This window comes from Curcuma longa, chromosome 7 (genome assembly GCF_044706935.1).
Source record: "Curcuma longa cultivar G26 ecotype Majalengka, Jawa Barat chromosome 7, ITB_CL_G26_1.1, whole genome shotgun sequence".
NCBI classification, from domain to species: domain Eukaryota; kingdom Viridiplantae; phylum Streptophyta; class Magnoliopsida; order Zingiberales; family Zingiberaceae; genus Curcuma; species Curcuma longa.
In genome coordinates, this window is record NC_133867.1 from 6,917,439 (window position 1) to 6,938,814 (window position 21,376).

The 21,376-nt window shown below is 37.8% G+C and overlaps 3 protein-coding genes, 1 non-coding gene and 1 pseudogene across 6 annotated transcripts; 4 read left to right on the forward strand and 1 right to left on the reverse strand.

Annotated features, from left to right (window-relative positions):
- The first annotated feature begins 365 nt into the window (after nucleotides 1-365).
- Nucleotides 366-5,381, forward strand: LOC141832370 (protein EMSY-LIKE 4-like). Its single transcript, XM_074719872.1, has 8 exons — nucleotides 366-508; nucleotides 2,274-2,476; nucleotides 2,672-2,781; nucleotides 2,863-3,025; nucleotides 3,824-4,018; nucleotides 4,807-4,875; nucleotides 4,985-5,042; nucleotides 5,126-5,381. The coding sequence occupies exons 1-8, from the start codon at nucleotides 490-492 to the stop codon at nucleotides 5,128-5,130; spliced, it is 822 nt and encodes a 273-aa protein (XP_074575973.1). The 5' UTR covers nucleotides 366-489; the 3' UTR covers nucleotides 5,131-5,381.
- Nucleotides 5,382-6,506: 1,125 nt separating this feature from the next.
- On the forward strand, nucleotides 6,507-9,070 carry LOC141832554 (myosin-binding protein 7-like; annotated as a pseudogene).
- A 2,683-nt stretch (nucleotides 9,071-11,753) lies between these two features.
- On the forward strand, nucleotides 11,754-16,977 carry LOC141831624 (uncharacterized). 2 transcript variants are annotated; one of them, XR_012602079.1, is made up of 14 exons: nucleotides 11,754-12,077; nucleotides 12,140-12,201; nucleotides 12,296-12,376; nucleotides 12,457-12,530; nucleotides 12,624-12,706; nucleotides 12,793-12,896; nucleotides 13,692-13,834; nucleotides 13,899-13,946; nucleotides 14,835-14,887; nucleotides 15,586-15,670; nucleotides 16,030-16,096; nucleotides 16,239-16,349; nucleotides 16,585-16,761; nucleotides 16,832-16,977. XR_012602079.1 is itself a non-coding variant. In XM_074719019.1 (13 exons), exons 1-13 carry the CDS (start codon nucleotides 11,788-11,790, stop codon nucleotides 16,683-16,685), a joined length of 1,302 nt encoding a protein of 433 aa, XP_074575120.1. In that variant the 5' UTR covers nucleotides 11,754-11,787; the 3' UTR covers nucleotides 16,686-16,977. The 2 variants fall into 2 exon arrangements, 1 of the variants encoding a protein (XP_074575120.1); XM_074719019.1 differs by having other exon boundaries at nucleotides 16,585-16,977.
- Nucleotides 16,978-17,309: 332 nt separating this feature from the next.
- LOC141832688 (U2 spliceosomal RNA) lies at nucleotides 17,310-17,507 on the reverse strand. The gene has a single exon (XR_012602126.1). It is a non-coding gene; the product is annotated as a U2 spliceosomal RNA (small nuclear RNA).
- A 188-nt stretch (nucleotides 17,508-17,695) lies between these two features.
- Nucleotides 17,696-21,061, forward strand: LOC141832034 (thioredoxin-like protein AAED1, chloroplastic). 2 transcript variants are annotated; one of them, XM_074719497.1, is made up of 8 exons: nucleotides 17,697-18,086; nucleotides 18,369-18,415; nucleotides 18,517-18,631; nucleotides 20,130-20,174; nucleotides 20,249-20,308; nucleotides 20,393-20,488; nucleotides 20,569-20,724; nucleotides 20,888-21,061. In XM_074719497.1, the coding sequence occupies exons 1-7, from the start codon at nucleotides 17,796-17,798 to the stop codon at nucleotides 20,692-20,694; spliced, it is 780 nt and encodes a 259-aa protein (XP_074575598.1). In that variant the 5' UTR covers nucleotides 17,697-17,795; the 3' UTR covers nucleotides 20,695-20,724; nucleotides 20,888-21,061. The 2 variants fall into 2 exon arrangements, with proteins under 2 accessions (XP_074575599.1, XP_074575598.1); XM_074719498.1 differs by lacking the exon at nucleotides 20,888-21,061 and having other exon boundaries at nucleotides 17,696-18,086; nucleotides 20,569-20,854.
- The last annotated feature ends 315 nt before the right edge of the window (nucleotides 21,062-21,376 follow it).

The window sequence follows — 21,376 nt, forward strand, 5'->3', positions numbered from 1 at the left end:
TAAATGATACACTCTTTGATATTTTTGTTATAAAAGAATATCCTTTTCATGATAAACAAAAATAAGAACATCTTTTTAATTTTTACCCATTTTATATTTTATATTGCATTTAATAACGTAATCGAGTTAGTCCTAAATTGTCATGTGAAAATAAGAATAAAATCTCTGAGAATATTATTATTATTATTATTATTATTATAATGATTTATTTCCTTTTTAGATAGCTGTTAATAATATAATCTGAGGATGTATAAGACTTTCTGGGGTAAAATATAATTTTATAAACTATAGTGGGGCAAAAGAACATATTGACACCCAAAACCTCATCGTCTTCCGCCTCAATCCTCATCACCTATCGCCACCCCCACTGCTACCAGAGAGCTCCTAGAGTTGCTTCATCCTCCGGCGTCGAGATCTGCGACCTGCTTCCCTTCGTTGATCTTCCTCCTTGATCTTATCACCGGAGGCTTTCCCTTCGTTCCGGATCCTATGAAGAACGACAGTAGCGGTATATTCCGACGAAAAGTTTCTTATGTTCTTGCTGATTTTGTTTTGGCTTTTTATATGCATATTGACTGGCTGATTTTTGGCTTCATCTTTTTTAGGGTTTAATGGTGGTTTAGTGAGTGAAAAATTCAAGTTGAGGGGTTAGGGTTTTACGGTGATCAGCGGGAAAACTTATGATCATGATATCAGTTTTGGATCTACTTAGATACTTCACGTAGTCTCGATAAGATATATGTCCTAATTTTTCTTCTCAGATCATACCTGTAGATTGACATAGTACATTGAACACCTTTTCTGCTCCAATGACAGAAGATTTGGAGTAGATCACACCGCGAAAAGGCTAAAGGATGTAGATGTATATGTTTTGAGTTTCACTTCCTCATATAAGGGCAAAGTACAATATAAAACTGAGAAATGCTGTGATATTCTGTAAAAAAAAATTCTCAACCTCCCTGGAGCTTTCTGTCAAATTGATGGAGCAAATAAATAAAATCTCACTCAAACACTTGGCAAGAAAATTCTCCTCTCTAAGTACTCTGTGGTCAAATAGTCTTGCTCATTTTAAGGAGTCATTGCTGGTTTATACAAAAGAGCATCAAGGGAAGTGCAATTGGAGAGCAACACATGGATTTTACATGCGAGACACATATATATGAACCTATTAGGGTGATTTAAAATGGTAGACTAGGGCTTATAGTCTTAGTAATAGTCATTCCGACAAACAATATTAGAACAACCTCAACCCCAATTCTGTGGTGGTTTAGTGGCCCTTTTGGTTGTTATATGATTTATTTCCAGTGGTGCAAGATTTTTTAAGATAGGCTTTGTGACTCTAAAAAATTAATCTCTTATTTTTGGTAGTCTAGTACTTGCGAGGGAGGAATTGGTGCAACAAATGTCCTAGGGTTGTGAACTTGGTGGATATATTTTCCCTTTGCTGCACTTTCAATTTTGCTCCTGCCTCAGCTGCAGCTTATTTCTTCTTAGCACTTTTGGTAACATAGTGATTGTCCTGTGGTTTATTCTAATCTTCATGGTGGACCATCGCCAAACACACTGTCATTGTTATTGCATTACTATGTTCTCTCGCTTCTTTTTTGCATATTCGATGTCAGCAAGGCCAACCTCAAAAGTCAAGTCTTGAGAGCTTATCATATTTTTAGAACAATTTGCATTGCTGGATGGTTGCTGAGCGTACTGGAATGTGTTTTACCCTATTTGATTTGCCAAACAAAGAACGATATGCAATGAATGACAAATAATACAGTCTGTAGATGTTGCCTTTTCAATAGACAGGGACTACTTATTATTTTGTCAAATGTTTAGCAATGAGAAGGAATTTCAGTAATGCGAGAAGAATATATCTCTGTGATTTATAGCATTAATATGCCTGTTAAAGAAATGTAGCCAGTAAAATATAAAACCAATCCAACATATCATTCTAGGTTCTAAGTATAGAATCATGTGTGGTTTTGGTTGCCTTAATGCATATATCTTTACTTGTTCTTTGTAATTTTCTTTTGTACGAAAAGGATATTGCTGATTTTTCTTATTGTATCTGAAGAGTTATTTAGATTATATTTCAAGGAGATTACAATTCCAAATAATGTTTTTGCCACAGATAAATAAGATCCACTTTCTTTTCTTCTGTTTTCTTTCTTCTTCCTTGGAGACTTTTGCTCATAGTTGTAATCACTTGTAGCAGCACCTATATATACTTATTATGGATGCGCTGCATAAGCTCATTTTTTTCTTACTTGTGTCAGAAACTGATGATGATCTACAATACTCTGGTATTATCAAGGTCTCCAATGGTCTTGCTCATCCAAGAGTTATGCCGAACACTTCTGGACCAGTGTCCTGTGGAAAAGGTCGAAGGGATATGGATTTCCAAATTCACTGCCTAGAGATGGAGGCATATACTTCTGTTTTAAAGGCCTTCGTTGCTCAGTCAGATGTTCTTTCATGGGTACGTCTTACTGCTAACCTTTTTCATGCTTCAGTAACTCGAAAATATGTAGATGCATTAACAGGATGTGGCAATGCCATTTTTTTTGCAAGTTCTGAACTATTGCTTGTTTATATTTTCCGGCAACTTTTACTATCTTAAATGGCTTTATTTAGTATAATTGCAGTGTTATTTCATGTTTGCATTTGACTATAGGATCAACATGGGCTTATAACACAATTAAGGAAGGAACTCAAGGTTTCAGATGTTGAACATAGTAAAATTTTAGGAAAAATTAACAGTGATGCCTCAGTCAAGTCTATAAAGTATGCTTTCATATCCCGCCTCCCGTTAGAGTTACATTGCAGTGGGCCAAGTTATGATGGTTTTGCTGATTGCCATTGCAGAAATACCCGGGAATTACTAAAGGCTGAAGCTCAATTCACATTGCCAAATCCTTCTTTGGAATCCAGATCTTTAGGTCATGTACCTAACAAAAGATTGAAGCGTACCCATATTTCTCTTTCTTCATCCATGAGGCATCCAACACTGACATCTACTCCATCACATGTAAGTTTGTTTCCTTAATGTAAATGATCGATGATTGTTCCCACATTTAGTCCATGTTTATTTGTCTATTTGGTTGGAAATCCAAGCAGAGGGTTGATAGAGAGGATGAATTTTTTAAAATTTCTCTATTTCATACCATTTTGCTTGGACAATTAACATAGAAAGAATGGAAAATAGATGGATGAGAGGTCCTTATCATCCAACGTTTTTAAACCTTTCGGTTTCAGTTATCTGTGGACACTTGCCCATTTAAGTCATGTTCAGGTACCCAATTTGGCTTAGTAATTGGGTGCTGTTCCTGTTCAGATTTGCTTAAAATTGCAAGTACCTGTGGGTACTTATATATTTAATCTATTTAAGTTGGCTGCACATTGGTTCAGGTATACTTAAATCGGTTCAAATAGTGAATATTTAGTTGGCTACAGGTTCATGTAATGTCTAAAATGCATGAATCCAACAAGCTGTCATCCCTGTCCTCGAGTCCTAGCACCGAACTCATCAGAATTGAACTTGTAAAATCAAATTCCACAACCCTTTCTGAACTCCTGAATAACTCCCTCTTGAGTCTCGTCCTGGAGGAAGACAAAGAGATAGAGAGAAAGGCATTGCTGTATGTTTAACAATTTTAGACATGTATCCATCTATACTCATTCGCCCCTCTATTTTTCCAGGGCCTCAATCCTACTTTTAATACATTTCTATCTTTTACTTTCTGGATTCCTTGCAATTTCATTTTTCAGTCGAGCACTTCTTTGGCCTTTTTTTTCATTTTTTGCCTTTGCATATATCGATGAACAGATGCCTCATGGATGCGACCAATTGGCTAGAAAAGGAACTTTAGATAATCAAAGCAAGCAACCAAGCATAACAAAAGCAAGGGGATCACTCAAAGTTCAATCCTCCAACAAGAGCTTTGCACAATCCAGCATTGATAACGTAAAATCCAGATCTGACATAATTGAGATTCCTGCAACCGATGCGGTCATACACGAGGTAAATATTGTTAACGAATGGTTTCATCTTAAATTATTTCCATTAGCTTCCACATGGTTTTCTAACTATTTGATAGCACCGAGAGATAGTAGTATTAATCTCACTAAAATTAGAAGTTCACTTGCATGTATGAATCTGATACATTATCTTTTGAGCAAATATTTAGATCAGGCCTCTCTACTAATGAAGAATCTCAAGCTTAGGTCTCCTCCCAATCAATTGTTCCGAAATACTCTCCTTAGTGTAGTCGATAAAGTTGTTTCACCGAACAACTTGATGGCCTCACAGTCTGCTTAGAAACAACATTTAGTATCAAAATTGTGCTAGAATTGACTTAGATGATACTCATACATCCAGATATAGAAGCCATTAGGGCTAGATTCCTATGAAGGAAGAAAACACCAAAGGAAAGACACACAAAAGATTTCCCTTAAGTTATTGATAGCTTCAAGTATTACTTACATCTAAATCATTTTGTCTCAATATCACTCTCATCCTTTTTTCATATTAAATTAGTTATTTTTGGATCTAAAATGGGATTGATCTCAATTGTGGATCTCTTATTCTATCCATCTTGTCCAAATCTTTTTTTCTTCTATCTATCAATCCCCTTCTTCATAGAAATCCCACTCATCCGGCCGATACAACGAACTAGGCAAAGTGTTAGATCGGCATTTTCAAATAGGGAGATCTGAATTCCAACTTCTTCAGTGCTCTTTCTCAAACTCTAGATGCAAAATTAATCACTCTAATCTTTCTTTCCTCATTTTCTAACAAACTTTGATCAGGTTGAGAAGATTTGTGGTGCCGATAATCCCGACCCTGCTCAAGTTCAAAGAGCCAAAGCACTTCTCATGGTATGTTACTCAAACATTCAACTCACCGATCGAATGTAACTGAACCATACACGCAACAAGATCTTAAGCTTCATTTCTTTTTCTTTCTTTTCCTCCATCGCCGGAGTAGAATCACGAAAGAGCCCTACTGGAAGCCATTGCCAAACTCGCCGATGCATCAGATCGCGGTAAGTTAGCATCCCTCATAGGATGTGAAATGCACAATCTGTATGTGGCTCTATTTACTTTCACCATGTTGGATTACACGCAGTTTGATAGACAAGGCAAAGAAGCCGGCCACTGGAACAAGATGATGATGGCTAACTTAAAAGAAGAAACAAAAAGCCCCAACGGCTTATAATTTTTTGCTGTAAATGGTATGAAATTGACCAGGTTTGACTTTTCAAAAGTCTCCTTACCTTTTTTGTTAGTAGATGCAGGAATAGCTCTTTTGATTGAACATGTTTTATGTATTTACTAAACTCCTGTATTATCTATTGTCTTCTTCTCTGCAAAAGATTTAGAATGAAACTCTGTTAGGCATTGATGCTAATTGTCACAGCTTCAAACGGTTACAACTATTCATACCTTTATAGAATTTCATTAGTTTTATCAGTTGGAATCCTTATCAAAATTTTCGTCATAAATTTATGACAGAAATATGGACCGTTCGATTTTAAAATCAACGGCCGATCGCCGTCGAAATGGTAAACCCTAAATCCTAAATCTTAAACCTTAAAACAAATCATCTATTTTGGATTTAATCTTAACTTTAAAATCGAACGGTCTAGATTTCGTCATAAATTTACGACGAAATTTATTGTGACAAACAATTTTTTTTAATTTTATTTAAGATTAATTCAGTTAGAATTATAAACTAATCAAATGTTTTTAATAAGTTTGATATTTGATTTGATAAGAATTTATTATATTCGTTTAATATATAAAAATTAATTAATAAATAAATTTGAATAGTTTATTAAATTAAATAAATAAATTTAAAAGTATGTGTGTTAGTTCATTAATTTTATAAATAGAGATTATGAATTATTTAAAAATAATATTTATGAATTAATTTTAAAGAGGTTTGAATAGAGAGTTTGATAATATTTAAATAAAAATTTATAAAAAAATTTAATTTAAATAATTATTTTAATAGTTTGGTTATTGTTGTTATTGCCACGTGCAAGTTATTAGGGCCGTCGATCCCAATCTCACCAAGCCATTTCCTTGATTAGGCAAAGTAAATACTGCAAATCAACGTTCCTTTGACCCAGGCGTACCCAACTCATCTGTCTATGTTTCAATGTGGTGGGTCCCTGGAATCAACCCGCTTCAACGCGGGCCCCTAACAATGGGTAGGCTATGAGCAAGTATCCATTCAAAATTTTCTATATTTGGAATTAAGAAAGGAAAGAGTCTCCGAGGATTAAAAATAGTATAATTGGGAGGAATCGTCCCCCGCTCCGATTTGAAACACCACGGACAGGCCCTGCCTGGATTCCTCCCCGTCGCTCTCCTTCCTGGTCGCCGGCATTGGCACAGGAGGAGCCGGGGAAGGAGGAGGCGCTCTTTGGGTTTGAAGGATCGAGTCCCGTGTGAGCTACGGCTGGTAAAGGGGATTTTTTTTTCTGTGCCTTTTGTCGGAATCCATGGATTTCGATGAGTTTGCGGTGGCGGCGGGCGGTGCAGGCGTCGGAGGGGAGGGGCTCTTTGTACGTACTTCATCCATTGGGCTTTCAGCTTCCAATGGCCCTCGCCGGTCTCTGCGGCGGAAGCTGCACGTCAGGGGAGCCGACGCGTCCACCGGCGTCGCCAGGGTGGAGATCCGCAACGAGGCGGCGGCCTTGCGAGAGGCCATCCTCAGCCACCAGAAAACGATCCAGAAGCTGCAGGCTGAGCTGAAGGAGGAGAGGAGCGCCGCGGCGTCCGCTGCGCAGGAGGCCATGTCTATGATCGTCCGCCTCCAGCATGAGAAGGCGAAGGTCATCTTGGAGTCTCGGCAGTTCAAACGCGTGACGGAGGAGAAAATGACCCACGATCAGCAGGAGATCGCCAGCCTCGAGGATCTCCTGTTCAAGCGAGAGCAGGCGATGCTGGCCCTCTCCTGCGAGGTACAAGCCTACCGCCACCGCCAGCTACGGCTTTCTCCTCAGCTACGGCTTTAGCATCGACGGCGATGCCGAGCCTCCCTCGGAGCCGCAGACACCTGATACGGCGTCCTCTTAGCGGTACTCCACGCGAGCACCTCCAGAAGCTGGAGCAGCGCATCTTCCAACTCGAGCAAACGCCATGTAGCAGATTTGGGAATGTCATGGAAAAGGGAGTCATGGTGGCACATTCGCCGCAAGGCCAGTCCAGGCATCTCAGGAATATCTCATGCGGAAGCTGTCGATCCATCCTGGAATTCAACAAGGCAGAGGAGTTCCAAGCATCAATCGATGGTGCATCAGATTACGATAATACGAGCGACAGAGTGTATACAGTGGATGCAGTTCACAGAGCTAGCAATGACTATGTCAGCACACCAAGGGAGCTTCAGAGCAGGAGATTTCTGATGGGTGATGGTGTCGAGGAATTAGGAATAAGCAAGCTTCAGATGAGGCTGCAAGTGCTCGAAGCCGATAGCGAATCCATGAGACACACACTGACTTCCATGGGCATGGACAAGATGCAAATGGTTATACTGAAAGAGATTGCTCAGCAAATGTGCAAGGAAGGATCAGCAGAAAAGAGGATCATAAACAAACCATCCCTCAAGGGATCTTCCCTATCAATCATCGAGGTAATGATTTCTTTACCAATGTTTTCTGAGTATGCAGTTCTTACACGTCTAGTTCCAATCGATAATAAGCGATTCATGGAAAACTTTTGTAGTAAAATTAACATTATACTATGTTCATCCACTATAGTCATGATCATCTGAAATTCTCTGTTGCATCTTTCTTTTAGTTCCCAATATTATGGTTTGTTAATGCTTAAAGCTGCTAAACTAATGGTATTGCAAATATAGAAAGGATAAGAAAGTAGTCTTATTAAGTTCAAAACTTTGAGTAGTTTTGTTTCCAGAAGCTTGAATTCCTCTCTTTCACAGTTGATTTCATAGAAACAAAAAGGAGCTACATCATATAATAAATAATGATTCAAAGTTTACCTATCTTGACTTGAAAATGTAACAAGGTGAGGATTGACTTTATAAAGGTCATATTTCTTTTTCTTATGTTGTTCTCATCTCTATCACAAAATTACCAATCATTAAGTGTAAGGTATTAAAAGACGGTTTTAGGTGGTAGGTGGTTAATCTATTGCCTAGTACCTAGCAATAACTAAAAAATAATGTTGGATTATGACTTTCTTGAATAAGTAATCACTAGCTACAATCCAGAATTATCTTTGATGAAACTATCATTGTGTTATGGTTTTAACTTTACTTGATGCATTTTGGTAATCTCTATTTCCTAGTTGATTTTAGCTAAGGAATATGGTGGGTTCTGGGACAGAAATTCTTGCATTTCATGTGCAATCGCGAGGATTTTGTTGTCTGAGATACCTCTTTTAAACATGGATCTAGGTGACCACCTCATCATGCCCTTTACCAGGGTACAATGGTGAAACCAAAGTCGTGTTATGTCGTGTCAACGAAGATCAATGGGGAAATGGTAGACAACATGTGAGGGAGGATATGCACATTGTGAGTTTGTGACATAAACAACATGAGAGTGGGCAAACTCCCTGTAGTGTTCCAGGGGCCTGGAGTTACAGCAGCTGTTATCTTTCTCACCATTTTATCTTTTTGTTACCGGTCTGTTTTCTTGCACTTGATACGCGTAAATTAAGCTTCTTATGAGCTTTCTTAAAGAAGTTGGGAACTATAATCTTTCATGCATATCTGCTCTACAAATTGGATGACCTAAGCTGTTAATTTTCTGTCTGTATTTCCTCTGTTTTCCCTGATATTTGTGTCTTCCTCTTAGAGTGTTGTCTCATTTTTCGTATCCTGGAGAAAGAAGGCACCTCAAATCAAGTAAGTCCATGAATTTTTTCAAATAGTTGTTATGGATATTGAGTTCTAACCATGATGAGTTGTGGCCTTGATCTTTGCAGGTATACGATCGGGATTACGTTGGGCACTGTCTGTGTGCTGCTGCTAGGCAAGTCCTGTCGCGTAAGGCAAAGGAGGCTTCTCCGAGAACACGAGACTACCGACTGTAGTTAGTCATAGTAAAGCAATTTGCAAGAGATGAAACAGTTTGTATGACAAACTGGGGGTTCGCTTTCAGTTCTTAGATGAACTGAAGATTGGTTTAGATCGCCAACTTCTTTTTTTAAACTTCTCTTTTTGTAATATTGTGGCAAATTGTTAAACTTTATGAAGTTTTTTTTTTCCAGTCTTGAGATGCACATTATGGATGCAATTTGCACAGATATGTTGTAGTTTTTGGTGTATTATTGGCTGGAAGAGAATTGCTATCACAGCTAAATGCAATACTCTTTTGCCGAATGTTACTGAACTACTCTCTTTTATCCACCGAGTAAATGATGTTTTATATGATTATGTGATACTTTTAATTATGTCTCAGGACATAATTGAGTTAGTTATGAGGAAACAGATTTATTAAAATGGATAAAGGTTGAATTTCAACGAAGCTGAAATAATGCTCTCCCATGTCGTGATTAATTGTAGCTTCTCGATTTATCTCTTTACAGATGATCGTGTGGCTGATCGTATAGAGTCGCTGGGATGACAAATTTCACTTTTTTACTGAAATATGATACTTTAATTACTAATTTAAAATTAATTATGTGTTTTGGCCTAACCAAGTCGTATAGTTTCCAGACTAGACCAAAGACAACCATATGTGGATCCACTGTTTGTGCTCTCCATTAAGTGTTTACTTGTGGATGGTCTAAGAGTTCGATGATGGTCGTCCCGGGGCATAGTTAAGTTGGTTACGATGCAGTAGAGTTATAGAAGAGAGTAAGGGTTCGAATCCTGGTGAAGTCAGACAATACCTTCCTGCGTCGTGACCAACTGCAGTTTCCCGATTTACCTCCTTACAAATGGTTGTGGGGCCGATCGTGTGGGGCCGCTAAGGTGACGGATTCCACCTTTGTTGCAGAAGAGTTCAATGATGGTCATCATTAGAGTTCGCAAACCAGTCAAATCATGATGGAGCGAATCAAAATCTTATCTTATAAAGGGGTGGGACGGACTGATCTACTAACTTAACAGGTTAAAAAATCGTCAACTCAATATAAACTACGGATTAGATGTGTCAATCCATAAATTTATCAAAAAATATTGAAAATATTAAGTTTGGATTGCTATTTAAATGAGTCGAGTTTAAATTGCGATTTAGATAGGTCAAATCCACTAGTCTATTGAGTTTTCTATTTTAATTTTAAATTTTTTTAAAAAATAAAATTATCTAACTGCTGGCTAACCTAAACATGTCACAAGTCAACTTACGCAGGTTGTGGGCTTAGGTGGATCAACTCATCTAAACTCACCTTAAAATGATAAATTCAATTTAATCCGCTTAAATTATTTAGCAGGATGGATCAATCCAATAAGCCTAACCTAAATTGACGGTTTTAGTCACCATGGCTCCCCAATGGATGCAGTCTCTCTGTGAGCTTGTGACGATCATGCTTGATTGTTGACTTTTCGTGAAGCCTAGCCGTGATCTCATGATCAGTTGGGCAGGTCACTGGTATGAGCAAAATTTCAGTTAAACTAAAATAATCAATCGAATGGATTTATTTAAAAATTCAGTTCGATTAATTTAAAATCTTATTTATGTTTAAATCTCAATTATTTTAATTTATTTAATTTGATCTTGATTATAAAATTTAAAATTTAATTAAATTATAAATAGCAGTCGACTAATGCTTTACGATGAATTAGTTGCTGATCAATTTAAAAATTAATTTTCTATATAATCATAGTTTAATTAATTTGATAATTAATTGAATTAATAATTTATTTAATTGTATGAGTAACTTTCTCTTGATTTATGTTATGGGTGTAAGGGAGCGGGTCACGGTTCATCGAGCCCAATAGTACCGTCCCACCCCGGGATCTCGGCCCCGAGCCGACTCCACCTATTCGGACATAGGGCCCACTAGCCTTACCGTCCCACCTCGGCATCTCGGCCCCGAGCCGACTCCACCCATTCGGACGTGAGACCCGGCAGTCTCATATGTCCGAAATAGCTCCCTACGGATTTCTCCTTTCCCAAAGATCACTCCCCCGTTATTCGGTTGTGAATGTTTTCCTGCCGTCTCTGCAGCTCATCATGGCAAGGCGCGTGCGTGACATGACCCTCCTCTTTAATACAAGTCAGCGATGGGACATATGCGTTGACTATACCATACTCTCTGACACATTCATAACGATGATGGGACCCCGATCACATCCATAATGTGACATAGCATCTTCAGCTTATATAAAAGGTTAGCTTTACACCGGAGGAGGTATGAACAATTTTAGACACTCTCTCAATTCTCTCCCTCTTATGCAGAAGCTGACTTAATCATCGGAGTGGTCATGCCGGGACTACCCCTAACCTTCCTACTCACCCTTCTCGTGCTTGCAGGGCCCAAGAATCCTCCACCTTCATCCTCGTCCAATCTAGCTCCAATGAGGTGCTGAAGAGATTGCTGTACATCCAGAAGCAGATCTAGACATGAACAATTTAATTTGTCTAAAAAAATTTGGTTGTTCGATTTTGATTTATTTAATTTAGTCCATTAATTTTTGATTGTTTTCTTTTTCTCTCTTTTTTTATTTTATTTTCCGTTTGTTTCCCATTGAGTTTTATTTTCCCTACTTTTTATCCGTCCGCGAGAGTAAACAGAGCCGAGCACGGTTCTCTTTCGAAATTAGGGCTTTATTTTTCAAAATCGCCCGGTTCCTCTGGCTCAAGCTCCATGACTCTGGCGCTGGAGGCGACGGGCCTCGAGCAGCTGCCGGCGGCTGCGGAGCAGGAAGGAGAAGTAGAAGAGGGAGTAGAAGAAGCGATCGAGCGGGAAGCGGCGTGGTGCTGCCAGTGGCCAGTGTTTAGGTTCGATCAGGTGCCTCGCCGGCTCTACCACTTCTGTAGTCAGTTCCGGGACGGTTCAAACCCTGGAGCTAACTTCCTGAAAGGGGTCAAGTGGTCTCCCGACGGTTCCTGCTTCCTCACCAGCTCCGACGACAACTCCCTGCGTCTGTTCTACTTGTAAGTGCCCTCTACCTTTGCTTCGACGAATTTCCATCATGATATGCCTTTTATCCAATTAGACCGGAGGATGCTTTTATTGCGGATAAGGTGGAGCCTTCTGCTGCTGGGATTGACGGGCAAGGTATGGATGTCGGTGCATACTAGGAATATGATCCACGAATTCACTTTGCTATTTTTTTTCGCGATTTGATGCTTCCTGGTGCTTGTTGGAGTAGATTCGTACGGTTCCAGTCTCATTGTGAGGGAAGCGGAGAGTGTCTACGACTTCTGTTGGTTCCCTTACATGTCTGCATCAGGTGTTAATCTTCTTGCTGGTTTATTGACTTCCCGTTGGATGATTACGGTACTAAGGATAAATACTAATTAAAAATTTCAGATCCTGCGAGCTGTGTATTTGCCAGTACCACTCGCGACCACCCAATTCATCTGTGGGACGCTAGTTCTGGTCAGGTGCTTTTCAATATATGAGCTGTTCTGCTGCTCTGTTTGACATGATGTGGACATGTTGTTTATTCATTTGTCTTTCCTGTTGATAATTGACAGCTTCGTTGCACTTATCGAGCGTATGATGCCATGGATGAGATAGCAGCTGCACTTTCAATTTCATTCAATACTTCGGGATCAAAGTATAGATTCTGTATATCGTATATAGAGGAATACTTCCATTTACCACCCCTTAATTGTTACAGAATCAAATCTTTTCTTCCTATAGGCTTTTTGCTGGATATAATAAATCCTTAAGAGTGTTTGATGTGCATCGCCCTGGTCGTGATTTTCAGCAATATTCTCTGCATAAAGGAAATAATGGCCCATCAGGTAATCTTTCTAAAATACTAGGACAATCTTCGGTATGTGGCTGCTTTGCAGGTAATGGCCCATCAGGTAATTCCTGTTGTTATATGCTTGTGTTTATCTCATGTCTATAAGCACACATTTTCAACCACCTCTCAACCGGTCAGTAGTCATCATCTCTATGTTGTCTTACTAATTTAGTAATGATTGATTTTCTTATCAAAATAGTAACTGGTAGTATGTAGCTAATGTCTTTGATATTGCTCTCCTGCATCCAGATGAAATGAGTGTGAGCATACTCATGACAAGTGAAAAGATATCAGGTCAAGCTGATAATGATCATAAATGACAAAATGTTAGATCCAATATCATCTAATCCTTCAAATAGATAACATAATGAAACAAACTCTTATTCAAGCTAAATATAATTAGTGAATTTCAAATTCGGACCAAGGTATGTCCCTTAGGTCATAACATTGTATGTTTTGACCATTAAGGGATGTGTGCAAGAGCTGGTTCAGAGAAGCTTCTTTGAGTCTAATTTTTCTTCTCACTCCTTTCCTATGGTTATATTTCACCTACTCAATGAACCTGAGTGATATTTTTTCCTCATGACTTTTGTTTTATTAACAACATTTCAGTTGATTAGAGATTTTAAGTCATCTGCCTATTCTTTTTTTGTATTTTTTCATGTGCCCCTTTCCTTTGTTTTTTATGGGGTCAATTTTTTTCCTTTTAATTTTTTTGCTCTTCCAGCGCCTATATTTCTAATATAAAATTCTTAAGCTGTCAATGTTTTCTTGTTACTTTATTCTTCAGGTATTGTATCTTCTATTGCCTTTTCTCCTACTCACAATGGGATGCTTGCTATTGGCTCTTACAGCCAGACCACTGCTATCTACTCTGAGGATAATATGGAATTACTATATGTACTACATGGTCAACTAGGGGGTGTTACACAGGTTAGTAGGACTATGCATTTACTTAAACACCTCTGACAATTGTTGATGGTAATTATATTTCCAGGTACTATTCTCAAAAGATGGATACTATCTCTATACAGGAGGGAGGAAGGTATATTGCATCGATTTGCATATACCAGTTATGTTGTAACTGTGATTTGCAAAGTATGATCATCCATTGATTTCCAATATATTTGATGAATCTATGTAATTGCATTGTAGGCAATTCCACTCAAATCATCCTTTTTCTACTGCTCTCTTTTGTGCATGATGTATTGCTCTGGATTGAACTACAGATCATATGTGATGATACTTGGTTCAAATTTTCTATGTTTTTTGGAGCTAACTCTTAAGAAAAGAAATAAAGCATTTCCAGGCGATTCCAAAATATCATGTTATTTATTACACGCCTAGGATTTTATTAACCAACAATATTATGGATGATGATTCAAGTGTTTTTATAGTAAGATGGGAGATTAGTTAAATGTGGTTGTTAACAAGATGCTAAACAATCAGCATTTAGAATGATTGACATTCTACCTCCTGTCAAATATTTATCCTTTCTAATGGAAATTTTGTTTTCTTCCATCTTAATATCCTTTACAAAAAATCCTTTGTGCTTAATTTATGTTGAGAATGATATGCCTATTTTTTGGCTTGCTGTATCAAACCTATTGCCTCATTCTCAAAATAAAACATGTGTCACTGACAGTGAACCAAATCTTCAGACTGCATGAACTAATACTTTCCAGTCTGATCGACATTGTTCTTTTCTCTGCAGATCTTTTATTCTTTTAGCTGCATCTCCAACATATTTATAATGATGCCAGTATATTTATATGTATACTTGTTTTTCAAAAATTATGTAAATCTATTACAATAGTGTTTTGTGTGTGTGTGTGTGTAGTATAAGCTGATATTAAAAATCCATATTATTTCATCGATCTGTCTTTTTCTTCACACTTTCAAAACCTGTTATTTATGTCCATGGTGCTTCCAGGATCCATACATATTGTGCTGGGATATTCGCAATACAGTTGGGATTGTATACCAGTAAGTCCTTATCATCTTTTCTTGTCTTGCACGAAGGAGATTTGGTTGTGAAATTTATTGATTAGATTCATTTGAGTCCTTTCATGTTATAATCAAAGTGAGAAAAACTATTTAGAATTTATTGACACAGAATTCTTCTTGTATATAGACTTAAATATCTTAAATCTATCAACAAAGAGATATGAATGAATATACTATGAATAGGGAATAGTATAATGAGTGCACAGGAGCTTCTACTTTTTCATGTGATTGTTGTGATATGGTAGGATTTTTCATCTTTCTCATAAATACTTCTTTTCAACATCAACACTCCAGCATGGTCTCTCCAACAATCATGTGTAAAAAGTTGTGGAAACAATTGTGTCACATATTTTGAATTCTCATTCATTGCAGTAACTTGCTCTCAAGTCTGAGTAGTATAATTGTCATGTACCCTTCAGAAAATATTTTTAATACGATAAACAGCGAATGATTAAAGTAAGGGAGCTTATATACTCTTATGTGATTGCTGAGCTATGATCTATGTTCATCTATTCTCTCAATAACCATATGACACATACACTGATAATGTACATCACATTCCTACTGATCACATGCAAAAAAATTTGTTCTCGGGATGGAATCATGTGATTTCGCTAGTTTTTTTTTTCTCATACAATGTAAACAAATCATCATGACCTTTTCATGTGTCTACTCAGACTATATCGATCATCTGAACACACCAACCAACGAGTATCATTTGATATTGAACCTTGTGGAAGGCACCTCGGTACAGGAGGAGAGGTATTCTTTATATGTTCACAAGCATTGTGTAGCTTATAAAATCCAAATAATAAAGGAAATCTTCATTTCATCTTCTTGAAGTTTACCTTCCTTTTCAAAATGCTCTTGGAGTATCCATGGGTTTTCAAACTCTCGTCATTTCACACTAGTCATTAACATCATCAATGGAAAAGAGGCGTGGCATATGCATGGCATGTCAGGCAAGATAAAGTGATGTTAATGATTAAGGGCTGAATTGATAAGAGTTTGAATATCTCTAAGATATTTTGAAACTAGAAGGGGGATTTCGAAAAGGAGGTAAACTGCCGGGAATAAAATGGAAAATTTTCAAACAATAATTGGCTTCTGGCTACTGACAGGATGGTCTAGTTCACATATATGATCTTCAAACTGGCGAGTGGGCAGCGAGCTTTCAAGCTGCATCTGGTATACACTTCATTTTGTTTTTTGCCACATACTTGTTTGCTGAAAAGTTTTTTTTTCAATATTCATTTTTCATAAAACATAATTCAGAATTTTCCCATTTTTTTATTTCCATCTCATGTTTCCTTAAAATATTCTTATCTAGATACGGTCAATGGTTTCTCCTTTCATCCATCTCAATCACTTGCTGCATCATCTTCCGGGAATCGAAGATTTGATTTGCTGGACAATGTTGAAGAGAATTCAAGCTTGAAAGGTACTAATCTTCTAACCATGCTTGTAATATGAATTTGCAGCTAAGTCTGCTTGTTGAAAATGCCTCAAAAGGATGCTTTTGAAAATGGATCAAATAAACAACCTATTATATAACAAAATGAGAGAAAATATGTTGGGATGATATTCATATGTTCAAAGCTTGGCTATTTGAACATCTCTAAACCACCAATATCATCTTTATTCATGCTGAAATTTTCCACTTATGTGGATACCAGGCAACGAGAATTGCGCGTCGGTTTGGTCTTTCTATTCCGCCGAGTCAGGCCATGATGCAGTAGAACCTGGTGCGGATGAAGCACTAAACTCTGGAATTTAGATGCAAGATCTGGAAATCCGAGAAGTTCATCAAAAAGGCTAATTATTCTAGTCGACTCAATTTTTTTTGTGTGCAGGTTAGTCTGGCATTATAATACCCTCTTGTATTATACTTAATACTCATTCTGTTACCTGTTCGGTTAACAGCAATTTTCCTGCTCCAATTTCTGGTCGTTGAAGAAGGTTAATACGAGGCATTGTGTGTCTCATGATATTGGTGATGTTGCTAACTTATAGGAGGAAGTCTCAATTCATGTATCTTTTAAAGTTTGGTAGTTCATCCTATTGAACTCGTTTCGCTTCTTTTATCTACCTGCGATAACCTGAAGATTTTGAAAGCCGATCTTACATTGCTCCCTGTTCTTCCTTTCCCATTGCAAAATCTAACAAAGAACTATCTTCTGTTCTTCCTTTCCCATTGCAAAATCTAACAAAGAACTATCTTGCTTACTAAGCCCAACTCGTACCTTCAGCATACCCACAAGTTAATCCCCTACGAGCACGTTAATTCACTTATTGCCGCATGATTAAAACAATAATTAATAATTGAATTATTTTTCTCATGATAAGAACTCAATATAGCCTATTACTAAGTACTATTTATATATAAATTTTATCTGGCTTGGTCGGGTGCGCCAGGCCCATGCAGTAGTGCAACGCAAGGGCGACGCGCGAGGGGCCCAGTAGCAAGCTACTGTAATGGACCCTCCCCGAATAAAAAATTAATTTAATATCATAGTGGACTTATAGCCCACGTATCAGATATTAAACTGATAAGAACAGATACTACACTTGATCTTAGCCAAAAGGCCGAGAAAGGTATGCTTTTGATCGAGCGATGGCATCTTATTTTATAGTGCTAGTTCCATTTCTTTAAGCAAGAACAAGCGATGTGGGACTAAACTCTACACGCTTATTTAATGGCCATTAGATTTTTCTAGAAGAGTCGAGAGTACAACCCGTGATCCAGGTTCGCGCACGTCTCCTTCCCCGTGGCCGCGGAAATGAAGAGAGAGCCTTCACTCGCTCTTTCGTCACTGCGCTTGCGATTTTGTTCTGGAGGCAGTTAGGGTTTGTTACATTGCCGCTGCAGCTGCATCGGTGAGCGGGAATGGCGATCGCCTCCCCTCCGTCACTCACCCTCTCTCCGCCTCGCTCCCCCGTAGGCGGAGCGAATTCTCCGCCGAAGCCGTCTGTGGGTTTGATCCCCCGATTCGCTCGGCTCGTCACTAGTCGGCTTCAGATGCCGGTCCTTCGAGCTGCGTCGGCTGGTTCCTCCGCCGCAGTCGCTACTGGCGGTGTCGATGCGACCGCTAGCTGGGATGCGCTTGATGGCGTCCGTGTCTTCGCGGCGGGCACTGGAGAGCCCGTGTTCCTCAGGGATCTGTGGGACCAAAACGAAGTATGAGATTGCTTCTCTTTTTTCCCTTTTCCTGTTCAAAATTCTTTGGATGCATCTTGCATAACTACTGATTTTCGAAAAAATTTCTTCTCTAGATCTAGGATCAACTGAATATGACATTCTGGATTGATATGGGTTTGCTGTAGTGCAAAATCCAAACGAATCGATAAATGTCACAAATGAATGATATCTTCGCACCATTCTGATTGCTACATATTCTTAGTTTGTTCGATTAGGCAATTGTTAGATTGATACATGATCAAGTAATTTTCTGTGGATTAGGGCGTTGCAGTGGTTGCGCTTATGAGGCATTTTGGATGTATTTGTTGGTGAGTTCAGCTCTTCTCTTTTGATGCCTGCAAGCACATAGCTGATTAGCGATAGTGCTGGCGGAAAATAACATTTAGTCGTTTGTGTTGACACCAAACAGTTGGGAGCTTGCTTCGGTCTTGAAAGAGTCGATATCTAAATTTGATGCAGCGGGAGTTAGACTAATTGCAGTTGGTGTTGGAACTCCTGACAAAGCTCGCATGCTTGCTGAACGGGTAACGATTCTACTGGCCTTTCCATTTTTATTTTGGTAGACTAACTTTGATTGCAGTAACATCAATTTTGAAGTGAGTTGTTCTAGTAGAGTTGTAGTAGTCAGTCGTTTTACAATCGCATATTCTATGTTTCGGGAGAAAACTTATCTCATTGCTAGTTCAACAAACTTATTACATTGTAAAAGTTCAAAAGAAACAAAGAATACAATTATGACTAATAAATTAAGCAAGGCTGAGCACCTATATTCTCCTTCGTCCATCACTCGATCAACTTGCTTTAGCAATTTTGCTTCAGAATACCACATATCAGATTTTCCAGTTTCCTTTGCTTATACCAAATGCAAAAAAAAAAATATTGAGAACTACCAAATGCAAAAGAAATATTGAAATCCTACTTAGCTTGCTGCTTTAGTATCTTTGTTAATGAAATTTATGCAAAACATGGAGGAAATCATATAGGAACCTCGCATGACATATGTTCTGTTCTGTTCTCTAATAAAGGGTTGCTCCAAATCATAAGTAGAAGAAACAGAGGGAAGCCAGCCTCACAGAAATTTTTCAAGGAAAATTGTTAATAGTATAATGATAGATCTTTATGTTTGTCCCTAGGAAGTGTTAGTGTATAAGCTGAAGAACTTCATTCCAATTTTCGTAGTTTCATATGTAATTAAATTTTGAGTAGGGTAATAATCCACTCTCTCAACTTCCTATTTGGTCGAGTTCATGTTCTTGAAAATTGAGTGTAGCCAATTAGTTGAAGCTGATGTTTTTTTTCCTCCTCTCAAATGCACAGCTGCACCATTCCATATTTTAGCATGGCATGCTTCCAATTGAATTGTCATAAAGTTAGAAAGTCATAAATTTCTATCCCTAGCTACCTTTCAGGCTCATTTAACTTCCACCATTTTGGTGAAACATACTTTTATGGAGGAGAGCAGTGAAATTTTGGCCTTTTCTAGAATTTCGCTTGTCACAAAGGTTAAAAGATCTCCACTAGAATTTTCAGCTAGTTTGGCTGTTTATTTTTTCCTATGATTAAAATTTGAACGTGGCATGATTTTCTTTCCTTGGATGGTTTTCATAGATTGGCATCACCTAAATGGGGCTTATCCGACCATTGAACTAGTACAGTAGCACTGTCATTGCTAGTAATATAATGAGATGTTACCTCTTTCATCTCTAGTTCTAATCAATTACTTGTCGAACTATAAAAGTCTAGATTGTTCATATTGTGTTATTTATTCTTTTTCCTCATTTTATCACAAATTGGTGCTACGCCTAATTGATCTCGTAACCCCACACATAGTGGTCCTGGTAAGTATTGATATTGCTTTCAGTGTTGAGAACAATGATTCTGATTGTTGAGAGTTTTTGGGATCTCATCCTAGTTCCTTACTGAAGCAAAGTTTTAAGACTTTGTCATTGTTATATTAAGTTGAACTTGAAAGTATGCTAACTTTGTCGATGGTTTTCTACATCTTTGCTTTAAAATTTACAGTTGCCATTTCCAATGGATTATCTCTACGCAGACCCGGAAAGGAAGGTAAACAACATTAACAAATTTCCGATCCATTTCGAATCAGAGAACATCGTTTCTAATGCTGTGATGTTTTCCAGGCTTACAATGTCTTGGGCCTATATTTTGGATTAGGCAGAACTTTCTTTAATCCAGCTAGTGTATGTTCTTTATTTTTCTTGATTCCTCCATTGGCCATCCACCAGCTTCTCTAATCAAAATTCGTTCCCACCCACATTCACTAGACTAAGGTGTTCTCAAGATGGGAGTCGATCAAGAAGGCAGGCAAGAATTATACCATTACAGCCACCCCCGACGATAGGTCTAGCGTTTTACAGCAGGTTCGATCGCCCTCATTTTTCTTGCTCAAACATTTAGTCAAAGTCACTGCCAACTTTCCTGTAAGATGTTTTTCTTTCAGGGAGGTATGTTTGTATTCAAAGGGAAGCATTTGTTGTATGGAAGAAAAGATGAAGGCACTGGTGATCATGCACCTTTAGACGAAATCTTCGACATATGCAACAACAATGCGGCGACGATTGCATGATTTAAACCACAGCAGCATAATATCCGACTTGTAAGTTCTGTGAGCAGTGTTTTGATGTTGAATTTTATTTCTCAGAGATTGCTTTTACATGAATGTTAACTTAATTTGCACATATCTGGCGTGCTTTTAAGTTAATCGTAAACCATTTATTATTATGTAAGCAGCTGAGGTTTAGTTTGTGCGCTCCTTGTAGTGTTGATTAGGATGCAAAAGTTCTACTGGAAATGTCCGCTGTCTGCTCATCAAGGTACCTTTCTTTTATATGTTCTACCCTCTTTTATATGCTGTTTTCTTTTGTTGCATCTTAAAAGTTCATGCTTGGGGTACCTAATTAGTTGTATTTACTCTATAAATTCAACAAGTTTCACGTGAGAAATTGACATAGTGAAAGATATTGAATTCGTTGATTTATGAATATTAAAAATAATTTTTTAAAATTTATTGATTCAATTGCAAAAGTATAAAATTAGAAAAGCAAACTCATTCCTGCATGAATTATTTCAAAATAACTTAGTAGGTTCAAAATTTTAACTTGCAAAAGATAGCAATACTTTTGAATCTTAAATTCTAAATTTATTAAAAATAATAAAAAAATCCTAAATGATATCTTTTGGATTTGAAATTGATCTATTATTATTTACATATGATAATAAATATAGATTCATAAACGAATTTCAATTTT

Bases quoted from the DNA above. Each gene is read 5' to 3' on its own strand.
- LOC141831624 (XM_074719019.1), top strand. From the start codon at position 11,788: ATGACTCTGGCGCTGGAGGCGACGGGCCTCGAGCAGCTGCCGGCGGCT. The intron at 12,531-12,623 runs GTGCTTTTCAAT...GATAATTGACAG, and splicing joins GGGACGCTAGTTCTGGTCAG to CTTCGTTGCACTTATCGAGC. The intron at 16,350-16,584 runs GTACTAATCTTC...TGTGGATACCAG, and splicing joins AGAGAATTCAAGCTTGAAAG to GCAACGAGAATTGCGCGTCG.
- LOC141832370 (XM_074719872.1), top strand. The intron at 4,019-4,806 runs GTAAATATTGTT...AACTTTGATCAG, and splicing joins CCGATGCGGTCATACACGAG to GTTGAGAAGATTTGTGGTGC. The intron at 4,876-4,984 runs GTATGTTACTCA...TCGCCGGAGTAG, and splicing joins GAGCCAAAGCACTTCTCATG to AATCACGAAAGAGCCCTACT.
- LOC141832034 (XM_074719498.1), top strand. From the start codon at position 17,796: ATGGCGATCGCCTCCCCTCCGTCACTCACCCTCTCTCCGCCTCGCTCC. The intron at 18,632-20,129 runs GTAACGATTCTA...TAAAATTTACAG, and splicing joins CTCGCATGCTTGCTGAACGG to TTGCCATTTCCAATGGATTA. The intron at 20,175-20,248 runs GTAAACAACATT...GATGTTTTCCAG, and splicing joins ACGCAGACCCGGAAAGGAAG to GCTTACAATGTCTTGGGCCT.